The 13,471-nt window shown below is 46.7% G+C and overlaps 1 protein-coding gene across 2 annotated transcripts in view; it reads right to left on the minus strand.

Annotated features, from left to right (window-relative positions):
* kmt2d (lysine (K)-specific methyltransferase 2D) overlaps positions 1-13,471 on the minus strand; it is a 29,292-nt gene that overhangs the window by 4,044 nt on the left and 11,777 nt on the right. For both annotated transcript variants that reach the window (XM_056734042.1, XM_056734043.1), the window contains exons 23-48: positions 13,158-13,415; positions 12,993-13,076; positions 12,829-12,909; positions 12,594-12,749; positions 12,421-12,505; positions 12,096-12,334; positions 11,876-11,949; positions 11,738-11,788; positions 10,067-11,644; positions 9,815-9,982; positions 9,547-9,674; positions 7,638-9,463; positions 7,419-7,542; positions 7,249-7,336; positions 7,113-7,173; positions 6,535-6,767; positions 3,423-6,455; positions 3,203-3,346; positions 2,945-3,109; positions 2,667-2,814; positions 2,499-2,580; positions 2,224-2,399; positions 2,019-2,143; positions 1,741-1,876; positions 1,516-1,631; positions 109-1,429 (exon numbers count right to left, since the gene is read on the minus strand). In XM_056734042.1, the coding sequence (XP_056590020.1) occupies positions 109-1,429; positions 1,516-1,631; positions 1,741-1,876; positions 2,019-2,143; positions 2,224-2,399; positions 2,499-2,580; positions 2,667-2,814; positions 2,945-3,109; positions 3,203-3,346; positions 3,423-6,455; positions 6,535-6,767; positions 7,113-7,173; positions 7,249-7,336; positions 7,419-7,542; positions 7,638-9,463; positions 9,547-9,674; positions 9,815-9,982; positions 10,067-11,644; positions 11,738-11,788; positions 11,876-11,949; positions 12,096-12,334; positions 12,421-12,505; positions 12,594-12,749; positions 12,829-12,909; positions 12,993-13,076; positions 13,158-13,415 (10,680 nt within the window). The remainder of the gene's footprint in view (positions 1-108; positions 1,430-1,515; positions 1,632-1,740; positions 1,877-2,018; positions 2,144-2,223; positions 2,400-2,498; positions 2,581-2,666; positions 2,815-2,944; positions 3,110-3,202; positions 3,347-3,422; positions 6,456-6,534; positions 6,768-7,112; positions 7,174-7,248; positions 7,337-7,418; positions 7,543-7,637; positions 9,464-9,546; positions 9,675-9,814; positions 9,983-10,066; positions 11,645-11,737; positions 11,789-11,875; positions 11,950-12,095; positions 12,335-12,420; positions 12,506-12,593; positions 12,750-12,828; positions 12,910-12,992; positions 13,077-13,157; positions 13,416-13,471) is intronic.

Below are 13,471 nucleotides of genomic sequence, written 5' to 3' on the forward strand. Positions count from 1 at the left end.
TGCACCAATATATAAAAGCAATTTTTCCCACTATCGTAATTGGCCATCGTATCGGTGGAGAAATTTAGTATCGGTGCAACTCTAATTTTATTATTTAGATTTTGGTACCATCTGCAGTCTCGTCTCGGAAGTGCAGGTCTTCGTATCCATGCTCAAGCACACGCACTTCAAACAGGGGTCTGCCATCCTGCTCGTTAATGCGACAACGGTAGCGACATCTTCGGTTTGGCACGCGAGTGCTCCAGTAAATTCTCGTGGCCTCGTAGCCCACAGGAAAGATAGCGGTGGGTGAATGAAAGATACACATCTGAGATGGCAAAAGCTGACCCACTGCGTGGAAGATGAGCCCGCCCACGCGGAACATGTGAATGCGGTCGCCGCGTTGAAGGATGCTGGCAATCTGCTTCACCTCATCCCGCTCAATGTAGACCCGTCGGAACACGGCAAAACTGATGAGCTCCTCTTCGCTGGGGCCTTTAAGCTTGTGCTGGGTGCAGAGCATAGTCTTGTCTTTGAAGAACATGCAACGTGCCCGGATAGCACAGGCGAAATGATAGACGTTCGGGCAGCGCAAACGGTTGCAGCTGTTGGTAGCCCCAGTCTTCTGACAATACGCACAGCGAGTGCGCAGACCTCGTCGAAGAGCAACCTCCACATTAATCAGCGCACCGCCTTGAGTCTCATACACCTCCGTTGACCACAGCGCACAGTTGAGATGCACCCACAGATCGACGTCGATGTTGAGGAGACGTGCAGGACCATCTGTGGGGCCGTCTCCTTCTTCGTGGCAGAAACAGCACTTGCGCTTGTCTCGGGGGAGCTTGTCTGGTTTCAGCGTAATGCGAAGGCGCTCCATAAGCTCTGAAACCTCACGGCTGTTCTCTTTCTTGGACCCACCTTTGCGAATGGTGATGACTATTTGAAGGCGCTTCCACCTCAAGCCCTTCCATTTTTTTACTTTGGGGCGTTCCTCTTCTTCATCAGAAAGGGGCCTGCTGCGGTGCTTGATGGGTTTGATCTCTATTGTGGGGGAGTCCAGAGATGGAGAGCCAGCTGGAACAGAGGGTTGTTCTTCAGATGGAGCAGCTGGGGGGAGGACAACCGGTTCTAGAGATTCAGATGCCATCGTAACAGGGGTGCTATGAGATTCTGTTTTCACAATAGTATCATCAGGTTCAGTCTTGGCAGGGCCACCTGGGCTTGAGGACGAGGATGATGTGGTCTGAACATTAACCTCTGGTTCAGGTTTGGACTCGGGCTGAGGGATGTTTAATGGCTCGGTTACAGCACACGATGGACGCGGAGGTGGAGATGGTGACGGAGGAGGAGACGCCTCCACAGGAATAACAGGCAGATGTCGCACATCGAGATCTGAAACATTTGTCATGTAACAGTGCTGTGCAGGTCTATCTTCTTGATCTTGGCATTCCTAAAAAACAGAAAACTTATAGCACCTTATGCACAACAGACTATGACAATAAAAAGAAATTGCAAGAAACAAATTGGAAGACTCACCTGTTTGATAAGAGCCATAATGTCCACCTGTTTTCTCAGGGTACACCCTGGGAGGGACACATCAAACTGCCTAAGCCATTCTGCATCACGGCTTGCTGAAGAGTCTGTTTTCATATCTGGAAAAGTTGAAAGCATTTCCCTTTCAGAACTCATTTAGTTTTTTAGCAAAAAACTAAGCAGAAAAGAGATCCAAGCAATCAAAACTCAAAATAGTTTAGAAAATACCTGGGCTGGAAGAGTCTTGTACTTTCCCAGGCGCATCACCTGCTCTACCAGGACTCTGGGGAAAGGCCACCTCATATGAACTTGGCATACGTATATGCAACAGTTGGGCGACGGTCAACATCACCGTGTTGAGATTCTGTTAACAAGACGCCAAAAAAAAGCCTCAATGTTAATACAGACCTTTGCTTTTTCTAGGTTAGGTCATTTAGAGCGTCCTTAATCCTCTTCGTCCAAAATGAGACATAAGTAAGTAGAAGGTCATTTAGACCTATAAATACCTTTGCTGCACCTGACGAAAGCATGAATGTAACAGACACTTCATTGCTTTTGGTTTTGTCCCACTGGCTAGATGATGGTGCAATCTTTCCATCCACTGACTCAAATGGCTTTGTCTCAGGGAAACCTGTACATAGTATAGATGAGTCAAGACATTCATGAAAATCTTCATATGCACTAGAGTCCTTTCCAAAATGGGCCACATACTGGGGATGGCAGAACTGGGAATAATGGCAATGACAGGAGAGATGGCCCTCTCATCCTCTTCTTCCTTCGGATCCAATAAATGTGGAAAGCGAGTTGTCTCATCACCTTGTTGGCTTTCAGGTGAGGACGCAGGCACAATGCTATCTGGAGCTTCACTATCATCATCACTCTCCATGCTAAGTTAGGACAAAATTCATTAGTTTTGACACATTCACACATGATGTAAGGCAAGGTGTTCTGTGGATCACACAGTTTCATAGTTTTCAGTAGTTTACCGAATGTCTTCGTTCTGGTTGTGAGGTGGAGTGGGGAGAGCAGCAAGTATATCTACACTCTTGACCTCCTCTGAAACAGAACCTACAAACAAAGGAGGTTGTAAATGTTGAAATATCATACTAAAAAAGAACTTAATTGACCGATAGTGTAAAAGGAACATCCTTTACCCATGGTCTCATCTGACGCCTCGGTCTCTTTCTGACTTTCTGCTAGTTCCTCTACAGGGGTCACCCCGTTCAGATGCTTGTGCTGCACGGAAGGTGGCGGAGTAGGGGGAAGAGATGAAGGTGGTGTTGGAGGATTGCTGAGGTTGTTCTAAAAGAAAACGCAGCAAAGAATTTTAAAATACGCAAAAATATGCTAACTGTTACAATAGAGCTGCAGCCCACCTAATCAGTTGTATATAAAAACACGGTAAGAAAAAAAAGGAAAGGCGTAAGCGTACCTTTGTAAGGAGCTGGGAATAGTAGTCCGGAATATTGTCCAGCATTGCATTTCCAAAAGAGCCCTTCAACTGAGTCTTGGCATTGGGTGGACTGCTACCGAAAGGAGCGAACAAATCCAAACTAGCAGTAATGGAGGGCTCCATCAAAGGAAGAAGAGAAAGTCCCTGTAGCCCATGAAAAAATATTAAAGAAACAAAAATATAATACTGATCCCAAGTCAAGAGAAGAAGATTCTAATAAAAGCAAACGCCTCAAACCTGCTTCAACTGCTTCATTATTGCCTCTGTTTTTCCAGGCTCGTCTTTTTTAGCTTTCTTACGAGAGTTTGGTCCACGCTCTCCAGCTTTTGTAGTACGCTTTGCCTTAACTATTGGAGCTCTCTTTGTCAGCGACTGTAGATCCTAAAAATGTTAAACAGAATTTAGATGCAACACAAGTGTTCTTCTACGGATACAAAAATGACTGGCTGTCCCATACCTCCATATTGCGTGGCGTTCCTTGAAGTTTCTGCTCCAGCATTGCCAGCTTGCTATTGATGTGCCCATTAATCTCATTATGGATACCATCTGCGGGCCTCTGAGATGCCAGTTGCAGGCTCTTGGTTCGGAGTAGTTTCTGCAGTAACTGTTGGCCTGTCTCTGTTCTTTGGATTTGGGATCCAAGATCTCCCGCTTGATTCCTCGGAACAGAGTTGGCAACAGATGTGGCACTGCTCATGCTGACCGCCTCCCCAGCGATTTCTCTCTTAATAGCATCAGAATGGGCTTCAATGCTACTTCCCGTGTCACACTGGAATTCACGTGGCTCCTGTTTGATATTCTGCAGCGTCATCTTGCAAACCTCTCCGGGAACTGGTGTTGGATGAGACACATGACCCTCAGATGCCTGGGTGCCACTTGATGACTGTGGTAGGCTGTGGGTCAACTGAGGAGATGGACCATTGAGTGGAAAAGAACTTGTAAGTGCTTCATTATTGGGGCAGTGAGCCTTGCCCATCGGAGATCTCAGAGGTGAAGATGTTGTTCCACCTGTGTGGCGAAATGGGCTGTTTTTCCCCGAAACGCTATCTTGTCTAGAAGGCGATGACAAGTGACTGGATAGAGAAACGGAGCCTGGCTCAGGTTTATTTAGAGAGGCTGGGCTGGAACCAGCTTCTGGAGCAGATGATCCAGCAGGAGAACCTGTGTGAGAGGGAGATGCATGAAAGGGGCTCATTGCTGTGGCCACATGATGAGGTTGTTGCTGAAGATGCTGGGCGCCCGGTGGAGTTTGAGACACTCTCATGATCCTCTGCTGATTGGAGAGCGGACTTCCAGGAGAACCCTGACCCATTAACTGTCGAGGGGACATGGGCCTTGCCATTTGTCCGGGTGCTGTGGTACGAACCTGCCCCATTACTTGCCTGGGCACTTGACCTCTCATCATCTGGTGCTGATGTTGCTGTTGTAGCATTTGTTGTTGTTGAGCATTAGTGATGTACTGTGGTGAGGACCCTTGAGGATTCTGTTGCAGAGTCCCCACAACACCTTGATGATACTGTGGAGCCATTCCAGATGGGTGGGCCATTGCTCCAGGTTGCTGGGGAGTGCCAGGAGGACAGTGTTGTCGCTGTGGAGCGCCAGACAATGTAAAGTGGTGTTGCGCTTCAAGACCTGGAATTCGTGGACCAACCGGTGCCCCCTGTGGGCGCATTTGACCCTGGGCTTGACCTTGCATTCTTAGCATCTGGCCTGGCTGAAGATGTCGCTGAGCAATTATTGCCTGAATGTGCTGAAACTGTTGGTTTGGGGTCAAGTGACGCAGTTGAGGGTTCTGTGCGATGAAAGCTTGAATGTTAATAGAGGTACGTATTTGCCCCAAAGGGGCACCAGGCCTCTGAATCATCATCACCTGCGGACCCCTAGGCATTCCCATCTGTTGGGTCAACATGGCTTGCTGTTGTTGATTTGCAATGCCTGTCATTGTAGTGTGAGGCTGACCGCTATTCTGGCCAAGCACATCCGGTGGTTGTTGCGTGACAATTTGACCACATTGCTGCTGGGCCGTAAAACACATTTGTTGCTCTTCCTGTTTTACCTGTATGGTGTTCTCTGTTTGAAGAAGCATCTGTTGTTGTTGTACTTGAATGTGTGAACTAGCCTGCTGGGCAAGAAAGGCATGTGTTTGCTGTGTCTGTCCAGCAACACACTGCTGTTCTCCACTGGGCCCTTGTTGTGGCATCTGAAGTGGCATAGGCGGTCCACCTTGTTGGGGAGGTGTTTTTGGACTAAGTATTTCTCCATCTTTATGTACATGATTCAGAAGATCTTGGGTCAGACCTTGAACTCCTTGTTGCAAATTCTCAGCAACTCCTTGGGTGTTTCCTGACGGTGGAGTTTCTAAAGGTCTCTGTGGATCTGACGGACCAGCCTGTGATGGTTGTTTTTGTTGTGCCATTTGCTGCTGTTGAAGTTGTGCTAGGTTTTTTGCAGCATTCTGTTGTTGCTGTGACAAAAGCATACGCTGAGCCATTATACTCTGTTGTTGAGGCGTGACCGGGGTCGGTGGCCCTCTAACAACATGCTGTCCGCTTGGCCCGTGCTGATCTATCAAACCCTGAGGTCTCTGAAGCTGCTGAACGATCTGCTGATTACCCACCATGCCTTGCGGTTGGCCTACCATCATATTTAAAGCCGGAGCCATTGATTGGTTCATGATATTATGTTGAGCCTGTCCAACAGCCTGGTTGCCCATCATACCTGGAGGAGCCTGCATTAAACCTTGTTGACCTTGTTGGTTATTCATTAATCCCTGTAAATTTGGTTGCTGGCCCATCAGTGTATTCCCCATCAAAACTTGTGCTGGTTGGTTAGCCATGGCTACAGGCTGTTGGTTCATTATACCAGGTTGCTGAGTTTGATGCTGCTGTCCTATCATTAACTGCTGCTGCTGTTGTTGCTGCAATTTTTGAACCATTTGCATCCTTTGCTGTAACTGGCGCTCTTGTAGAACTCTTGGGTCTGCTCCTTGTGCTCCGGGGCCTTGTGGGAAAAAACCAGGAGGTGGGACCGGTTGCACATTGCCGAGTGGAATAGGAGGCTGGCCTCCACTAAAGGGTTGCATCTGTGGCATCCTAATTGGCAACCCTCCTTGAGGTACACCTCCCTGAGGCATCGCTCGCTGAGGCAGCGCTCCCTGAGGCAACGCTCCCTGAGGCAACGCTCCCTGAGGCAACGCACCCTGAGGCAACGCTCCCTGAGGCAACGCTCCCTGAGGCAACGCTCCCTGAGGCAACGCTCCCTGAGGCAACGCTCCCTGAGGCAACGCTCCCTGAGGCATCCCTCCAGGTGTCTGACCGATAATTGGTCCTCCCTGTTGGCCCATAATAACTTGTCCAGGCATCTTGGAAATCATATGGGGTGTCTGTATTGAAGGCCCAGGAGCTAGCATGGAAGACCCCTGCTGATGCTGCTGTTGTTTACTTCGATACTCCGCAATGAGATTGGTGTGTTCCTTCTGCTGCTTACGAACCTGGAAAACAAATTATCTTGTCATGATCACAATGACTTGAAGACACTTTTTTTATTGTAAATTGTGACATTTTACAAACCTGGTCCAATTGTTTCTGGATCCTGCTTTGTTCCTCTGTGACCAGCTTGAGCTTTTCAGCATCTGCTTCAGCAAATTCACGACCAGCCTTCTTTGCAGTACGCTGCTTGGCACAAAGAGCTTTGCGGGATTTACGATGAGCCCCAATCTGCTCCTCTAAGAATTTCAGCTGCATTTGTAGCAACTGCTGAGTGTGCACGAGCCATTCTTCATATTGGTGCTGTTCAGCGTCATCTGTTATGAGTTTGATGGCACAGAATTTGTTATTTATTTCATCCTTTTAAAGCAAATTCATTGAAGTATGCCATACCCGAAATACAACTGAAAAATCTTTCATATTTTCCCCCTTTAAAATGTATGCATCGACTTAGTGGACGTTTACCAAGGAAAAAACCTGTGTCGTGCCACCAAGAAGCATAACATACTTCTGTTATCACTGTTTATTTTAGCTTTGTATTATTACACAGAATCTATTTGTGTTTTCTTGATCACCAAAATCATAGGGCTATACATTAGCTTGTTGATATAGGTAAGGAAACAAAAAAGACTATTGCAAGAAAAGCAAGGGGAAAAACATACTGATGATGCCAAATTGTGGAGGATTTGGTCTTGGTGGAACCTGGTTGCTACCTTCTCCCTCCTGAAAAATAACAACACATTATTACCTTCAATTTCTCATAAATTAGAAGATAAATTAGAAGAAAACCAAACCAACCTTAGAAGACCCAGGGGCAAGCTGAGCCTGAGGATCCTCACTTCCTGGGGCTGAGGTTAGTCTCTGGGCCAAAAGAGATACTTGTTGCCTAAGGTTGAAAAAATTGAAACATTGTTCAATGTGAAACTTTGTGTTTTCTTATAGTGAAACAATGAAAAAGTAAGAGGTACCTATTCATCCCAGGAGGTACACCCATAGGATCTTGAGCAAGCACCCTTTTTATCCCTTTTAGAGCCACCATTTTTGCTTTAGCAATAGGATCCATTATGTCATCTGTCATGTATTTATCCAGATCTGAAATAGATGACAAACCATTCAATTTATAAATCTTTACAAGAACGCATTGATCATTGGGTCACCCAAAGTTGATGGAGCTTATTTCAACACACCTTTATCTGGGAAAAAGTTGCTGCCCAAATTCTGATGTTTAACATGTGGAGATGGTGGTGTCTGCTGCTGAGATGCAAGAACAGGATGAATTCTGCCAGGCTGTCCACTTCTTATCATGCCTTGCTGCTGTGGTCCCATTGCAGCATGAGGTGCCGAAGGTACAGTGGGACCAATTAACCTCTGCTGCTGTTGTGATAACATATGAGGTGGTCTGGGCACCATACCCGTTTGAGGCACAAGGCCCTGGGATGGATGGTGGTGCTGTGGCATCATAATTTGATTCGGCCCCTGAGACGGCTGTTGCGGATTCTGAATGTTGTGAAGCTGACTACCGATCCCTCCGTGTAGTGCACTTAAGTGTTGTTGCTGTTTCTGAAGTTCCTTCTTTTCATGTTCCAAAAGATCTTGTATTAACAAAGGTAGTTCACTTGCCTCCAGTGAGCTTTCGACTTTGTCCAAATCATCCACTGTGGAGTGGTGGCCAGCATCTGCCAATCCAAGTGGGTTAGCACCCAGGTCTGGATGTGGTGCAGCTGATGGGAAAGACATTGTATCTGCTTGGCCGGGAAGAGGAAAAGGCATGCCACCTAAACGGACAGTGCTCAGTGAAGCAGTTGTAGTCTCCTGATTAGAAGCCTTTGTTTCGTTGAGCAAAGCAGAGACAGCATCCCCTATGTCATCTTTAACAGAGGTTTGTCCTGACCGGGGTTGTTCAACCAAACCCTTGTCTTCCAGTTTTACAGATGACAGTCTAATGGCATCAGAATCCTTAGTAGAGCTTAAAATACTGCAAGAAGAAGAACTCTCAGTCTTTAAAGGTGGTTGAGTGGCAGTGTGAGTGTCCTGGCAAGTTAAACCAGCTTTTGGTTTCTCTTCAATCTTGACTTCTACATTAGCAGAAGACCCTGACCCTTCGCCCTCTGCTTCAACAAGCCGCAACTGGTCAGAGAAAACATCTTTGGGATCACCCTGATCAAGTTCAGGGTCAGTGTAAGCGAGCAAATCAAATTCATCACTGTTGAGCAGATCGTCCAAATGAGGATCATTGGTCTCAAGATTGTCAAGGTTTCCCAAATCATCATCCCCTTTATCTGGATCCAGGTCGAGAGTAGCGAGATCATCATCTTCTACTCCGGTTTCTGCCACTGTATCACCCAGTACTTTGGGAGCAAACGCATCTGCCAAGTCAGATTCGGGTATGTGAACCGGATTGACAATGGTCTGTTGACCTCCGATTGTACTTGTTTGAGGAAGCTGTTGAGATGCATTGTGAGAAATGGGCGTTTTGGGTGTAGCAGTCGGCACCTGTTGTGGGTGCAGTTGGGTTTGAGGTTGGGGAGCATTGCTTTGTTGTTGTTGCATCAAAAGGCCCATGCTGCCCTGCTGTAAGACAAGTCGGGGATCACGCTGAAGTGCTGCCGAACTACCAAGAGATGGTGTTATGGTCTGCTGAACAAAAGCAGCATTCATGTCCTGTTGTGGAAGAAACATACGAGGTCTATGTACAGGTGCCCTCTGCATAAACTGAGGACCCAGTGGCATCCGCTGTGAATTATGTCTCAACTCTATAAACTGAGGCGGAGCTCCTGACACGCAGCTTTGTACAGCTTCTGCTCCAGAGCATCGTACCCCTGCCAAAGGATTGGGCAAATTCTGCATGGACTGTATGTTGAGAGGATTGTTGATGGGATTATTAATGTGCTGCCTGGGAACACCTTCAATCATAGATGGTTGCGGATATCTGCGAGGAGCACCCTGGCTTTGCCACTGTGCAGGAAATGGTGGACGAGGATACATCCCCTGAGAAATATTGGGTGCAGCTTGCCTACAAAAAAATATACGATATGAAAGGTTAACTGTATAGTGAACTGTACACAGGAATGAATAAAACCTTGAACAAAACCTCACCTTAATGCATTGGGATCTACAGATGCTGGTGTCCCAGGAGGAAGTGGGCGGCAATGCTTTTCATCTAAAGCTCCCACTGGCAGGGGCATCCTGTTGGCAATGGGTGCCTGAGCAACCGCAGATCTGTCCTGTTTACCACAAAGCAATACATATTTGGCATGTTCTTATTTCAAGAAATTCTATAACATTTAAGCTTACGTCACGTTATTACAGTAACTTTTAAATAACATGCCTGTTATCAAAATAAAAATATAAGATTGAATTATACCTGAGGGTAAGGAGGGGGTGCACGCTGGGTTTTGTCTTGCTGAAACCCTGGCATTTCTCCTGCTTGCCAGTTTGGGGCAGGACTACCCGCGACAGGTGCTTCTTTCTCTTGGCGAAGTAAATTCCTCTGAACTTTTTGTCGTATCAGAAATTCTCTTAAACGCTGTCTCTGTGGTAAATAAAAGCCAAAAACATTTTAGTTCCTATTCTACCCAAAACTCTCTAAATGTTTTTCTACACAACTTTCTATTACCTGTCTGAGCTTTTCTAAATCGGATGGACTAAGACTCATGAGAGCTGGATCCTGACCAGCTGACAACTCAGACAAATCCTGTGTCCCTGGCATCGTGGGTAAATGTGTAGCATCTGATGACTGCACAGAGCTTGGATCTTGGTTTCCAGACGAAAGTGCTATTCTTGAGTTTAAATCAGCACCCGCTGGTTGAGTCTGGGGTTGTGACTGCTGGAGGTGAACCTGAGCTTGCTGAGGAGTATTCATCTGCTGCTGGCCCATCTGAAGCCCTACACTAGGACTGCAGCTGAAAGCAGGTGGTTTTCCAGAGAGTGGATCTGCTACTGATGGCGAGCAGGGAGGTTGTTGGCTAGGATGGGGCGAGCCTCTGAAATGAGGGTTACCTTCTGGTGTAACGGATGTTGGGCGACAGGGATTATGCATTGAGGCATAGGGATCTCTGGACTGAGGTCGTGAAGGCGGGCGAGAGTAAGGGTCTGGAGACTGGAAATGCTGTGTGACTGGGGACTGCAAAGAAAGCACATCATTGGAAATGGCTCCTGGTGTGAGGGGTGACTGCGAACTGCCTTGTGACTGAGGACTTGAAGGCATCCTTGTATGCGTTTCTTGTTGAGACGCAGTAAGCCTCTGGGGCAGAGGAGATGAGCAGTCACCTGATTGAGGTCTTGGTGTGAGGGGATGCTGGGCGTAAGGATCAGAGAATGAGGATGGCGATTGGCGGTAGCTTTCAGGCAGATGATTTGGAGAAGCACCTGGGGGGTGGGAAACAGACAAGCTGCCTGCATCCCCCTGATGCATGCGAGGCGTCATGGGGGCTTTAAATAACCCATCTCCAGAGTCCAAACTAGCAGGAGAACCAGCGCTTAGGTCTTGTCTGTAAAAAGAACGTGGAGATGGGGCACTAAGTTCCCTGTTTGGGCCCACCCCAGCTGGTGAAGAAGCCATAGCAGAGGGTGATGGAGATGAAGCATGCTCTTGTCGGATAACTCCATGCTGGCCACGGTAAGGATCACCACAATGAGCTGTATGGGGTGGTGAGAACAACGGAGAGTCTACAGAAGCAACTGTCCTAACCCGAGGACTCTCAGGTGGATGTAAGACCTCCTGAGAGGACTGCTGTGGTTTTGGGATCTGGTGTTGTGGTCTAAAGAATGGGTCAACCTGCTGTGCCCTACGAGGTGTCCCTGGCTGCATGTCAAGGGAGCCAAAACTGGCTGATCGTCCCTGAGTAGCACCCTGTGGGCCGGGCAAAGGATAACCTGAGGAGGAGGCCTGCAAGGGGCTGGAAGAAGGATGCGAGTATGGAGTGGATGGCTGTGATTGAAGGTGCGGAGACTGAGAGGGAAGTCTAGAAAACGGATCCTCGGCTGAGCAAGGAGTTTTGAGGGGTCCATCAGAAAAGAAGGCTGAAGATGCAGAGTCTGGGGCTCCGGGATATGGACTCTCAGCAGAGCTTGGCTGGGAGGAAGTGGATACAGAGCCTGAGGGTGGCGGAATTTGAAGGTGCAGATTAGGACGCTCTCCTTTCATTCGACCAGGCTCAGTTTTGATAGGCCGACACACTTGACTCTCAGCTTGCTATTGAGAATAAAGAAATATGTTTTTTAATACAAGCACTCCAACTATCTGATTCATAAAACATAGGCAGAATTTTAAGAAAACTAAACTTACCTTTTGTGCCTTGTTTATTCTCTGAGCAGCCCTATTATCTTTGGCCTTTTGCTGAATGGTCAGATGACAAAAAAGGAGAAGTTTAGAGAAAAGGGAAGTAATCTGGATTTAGCAACCAAGTTTCAAACTAACACCTACCAGATAAGGAACCTTGTCTGCAGCTGACACCTTCCTCCAAATCTTCATTATTTGTTTGCACCGACTTGCCCAGTCTGTAAAAATATAAGATATAATAAAGATAGAACAAGGTAATAATTAACGCACACAATAAGTTTCAAACCAAGCCTTTTGGAATTTGGAGCAAACTTCAAGTGTATCATAATACCCCAAAAGCAAAAAAGGCCAGATTTATACTAACCAGGGTAGTCCTGCTTGAGACTAGGGAAGTTCATGTTAGCGTAGAGAACAGGAGAGATGGTAGACAGATTTCCTAATTCCTCATCCTTTTCCCAGCGCTGCAGACTGCGCTGATTGTACGAGAGCCCATCACTTTCTTGTTCGGTAGGGGTTGGAGGAGTGGAAGGGGTGGCTGGAGTGGATGGTGTTGCCCATGGACTTTCATCATCCTGGTCAGGGCTAAAGAGACCACTTCGATCCCTTGAGACAGACAAGAGAAAAATACCATTAGAATGAATTCAAACACAAAACAAGAAAGAAGTAAAGGGGACTAGTCCATAACATACCGCATGTCAAAAAATGGTGACTGGGAAAGACTTGAAAAACTGTCCATCATACCAGTCGAAGGTAGTGCTCCAGACAGGGAAGAACCTGTAGGTTAAATTGTGGTGGTTTCAAGTTTATGCAGATGAAGGTTCAGAAGTGATTCTAAGGTCATATGGAAAAATTCCATGCATACCTGAAAGGTTTCTTTGGGGCAAACCAATTTGGTTTGGCTCACCCTCATGTTTAATGCTTGCCTGAAGCGCACCACTTATGGAGTTCCCCTCAGTGGGTCCGAGAACCTTCTTGAAGAACTGCTCAGAGTCCTGACTTTCTTGTCCCTGAGCAAGATCTAAAAGGTGGGGTAGACATTTAAGTAACACATCTCTTTAAGACAGTCATTGTGTATTTTAGTTTTTGCAAATGCTAACCTTCATTCTTCTGCTTGTCAGATCCACCTCCTGAGCTCTGATCTGTGTTGGAAAGTTGCCTGATTGCACCTGGTACGACTCCTACAAAATGTTATGCAAGTCAAGTATGTTCTAGCAACATTCAATGCTAAAATATCTAAAAACCGAAACCTTTAAATTCTTACCTGCTTGATCTCCTAGAGGCTTGGATATACCACCCTCTTGCTTTAGTTCTATGGTAGGAAAAGTTGGCCTGACCATGGCCTCAACTATAAACAATAAAACAAATATTTAAATATATTTACTCTATTACTCTCAAACAATAACAGTGATCTAGCATCATGTTTAACCTGGTTCAGAGGCTGGATTTCTGGCTCCATGTAGCGGAGGCCTCAGAATGCCCTGTGTGTGTCTTTGGACTGGAGGAGCAAGAAAAGCCCTCTTACTCTGATCGAGTAAAGTCTTGCCAAAGAAAGCCTCTTGGAGGTATGCAGGAAACATGTCCTCCAATTTGCTCTTCTTTCTGCCCCTGCGTTTCTTGGCTTGCTCGGCTTCTCCCTCTGTTGTCTTTGCATCTGGAACGTCTAGAGGTATGTCAGGATGAGGGCCTATTTAAAAAAAATTAAAGGTTTGATAGCTTCTATGACATCACAGAAATGTCCAT

This window comes from Triplophysa dalaica, chromosome 20 (assembly GCF_015846415.1).
Source record: "Triplophysa dalaica isolate WHDGS20190420 chromosome 20, ASM1584641v1, whole genome shotgun sequence".
NCBI classification, from domain to species: domain Eukaryota; kingdom Metazoa; phylum Chordata; class Actinopteri; order Cypriniformes; family Nemacheilidae; genus Triplophysa; species Triplophysa dalaica.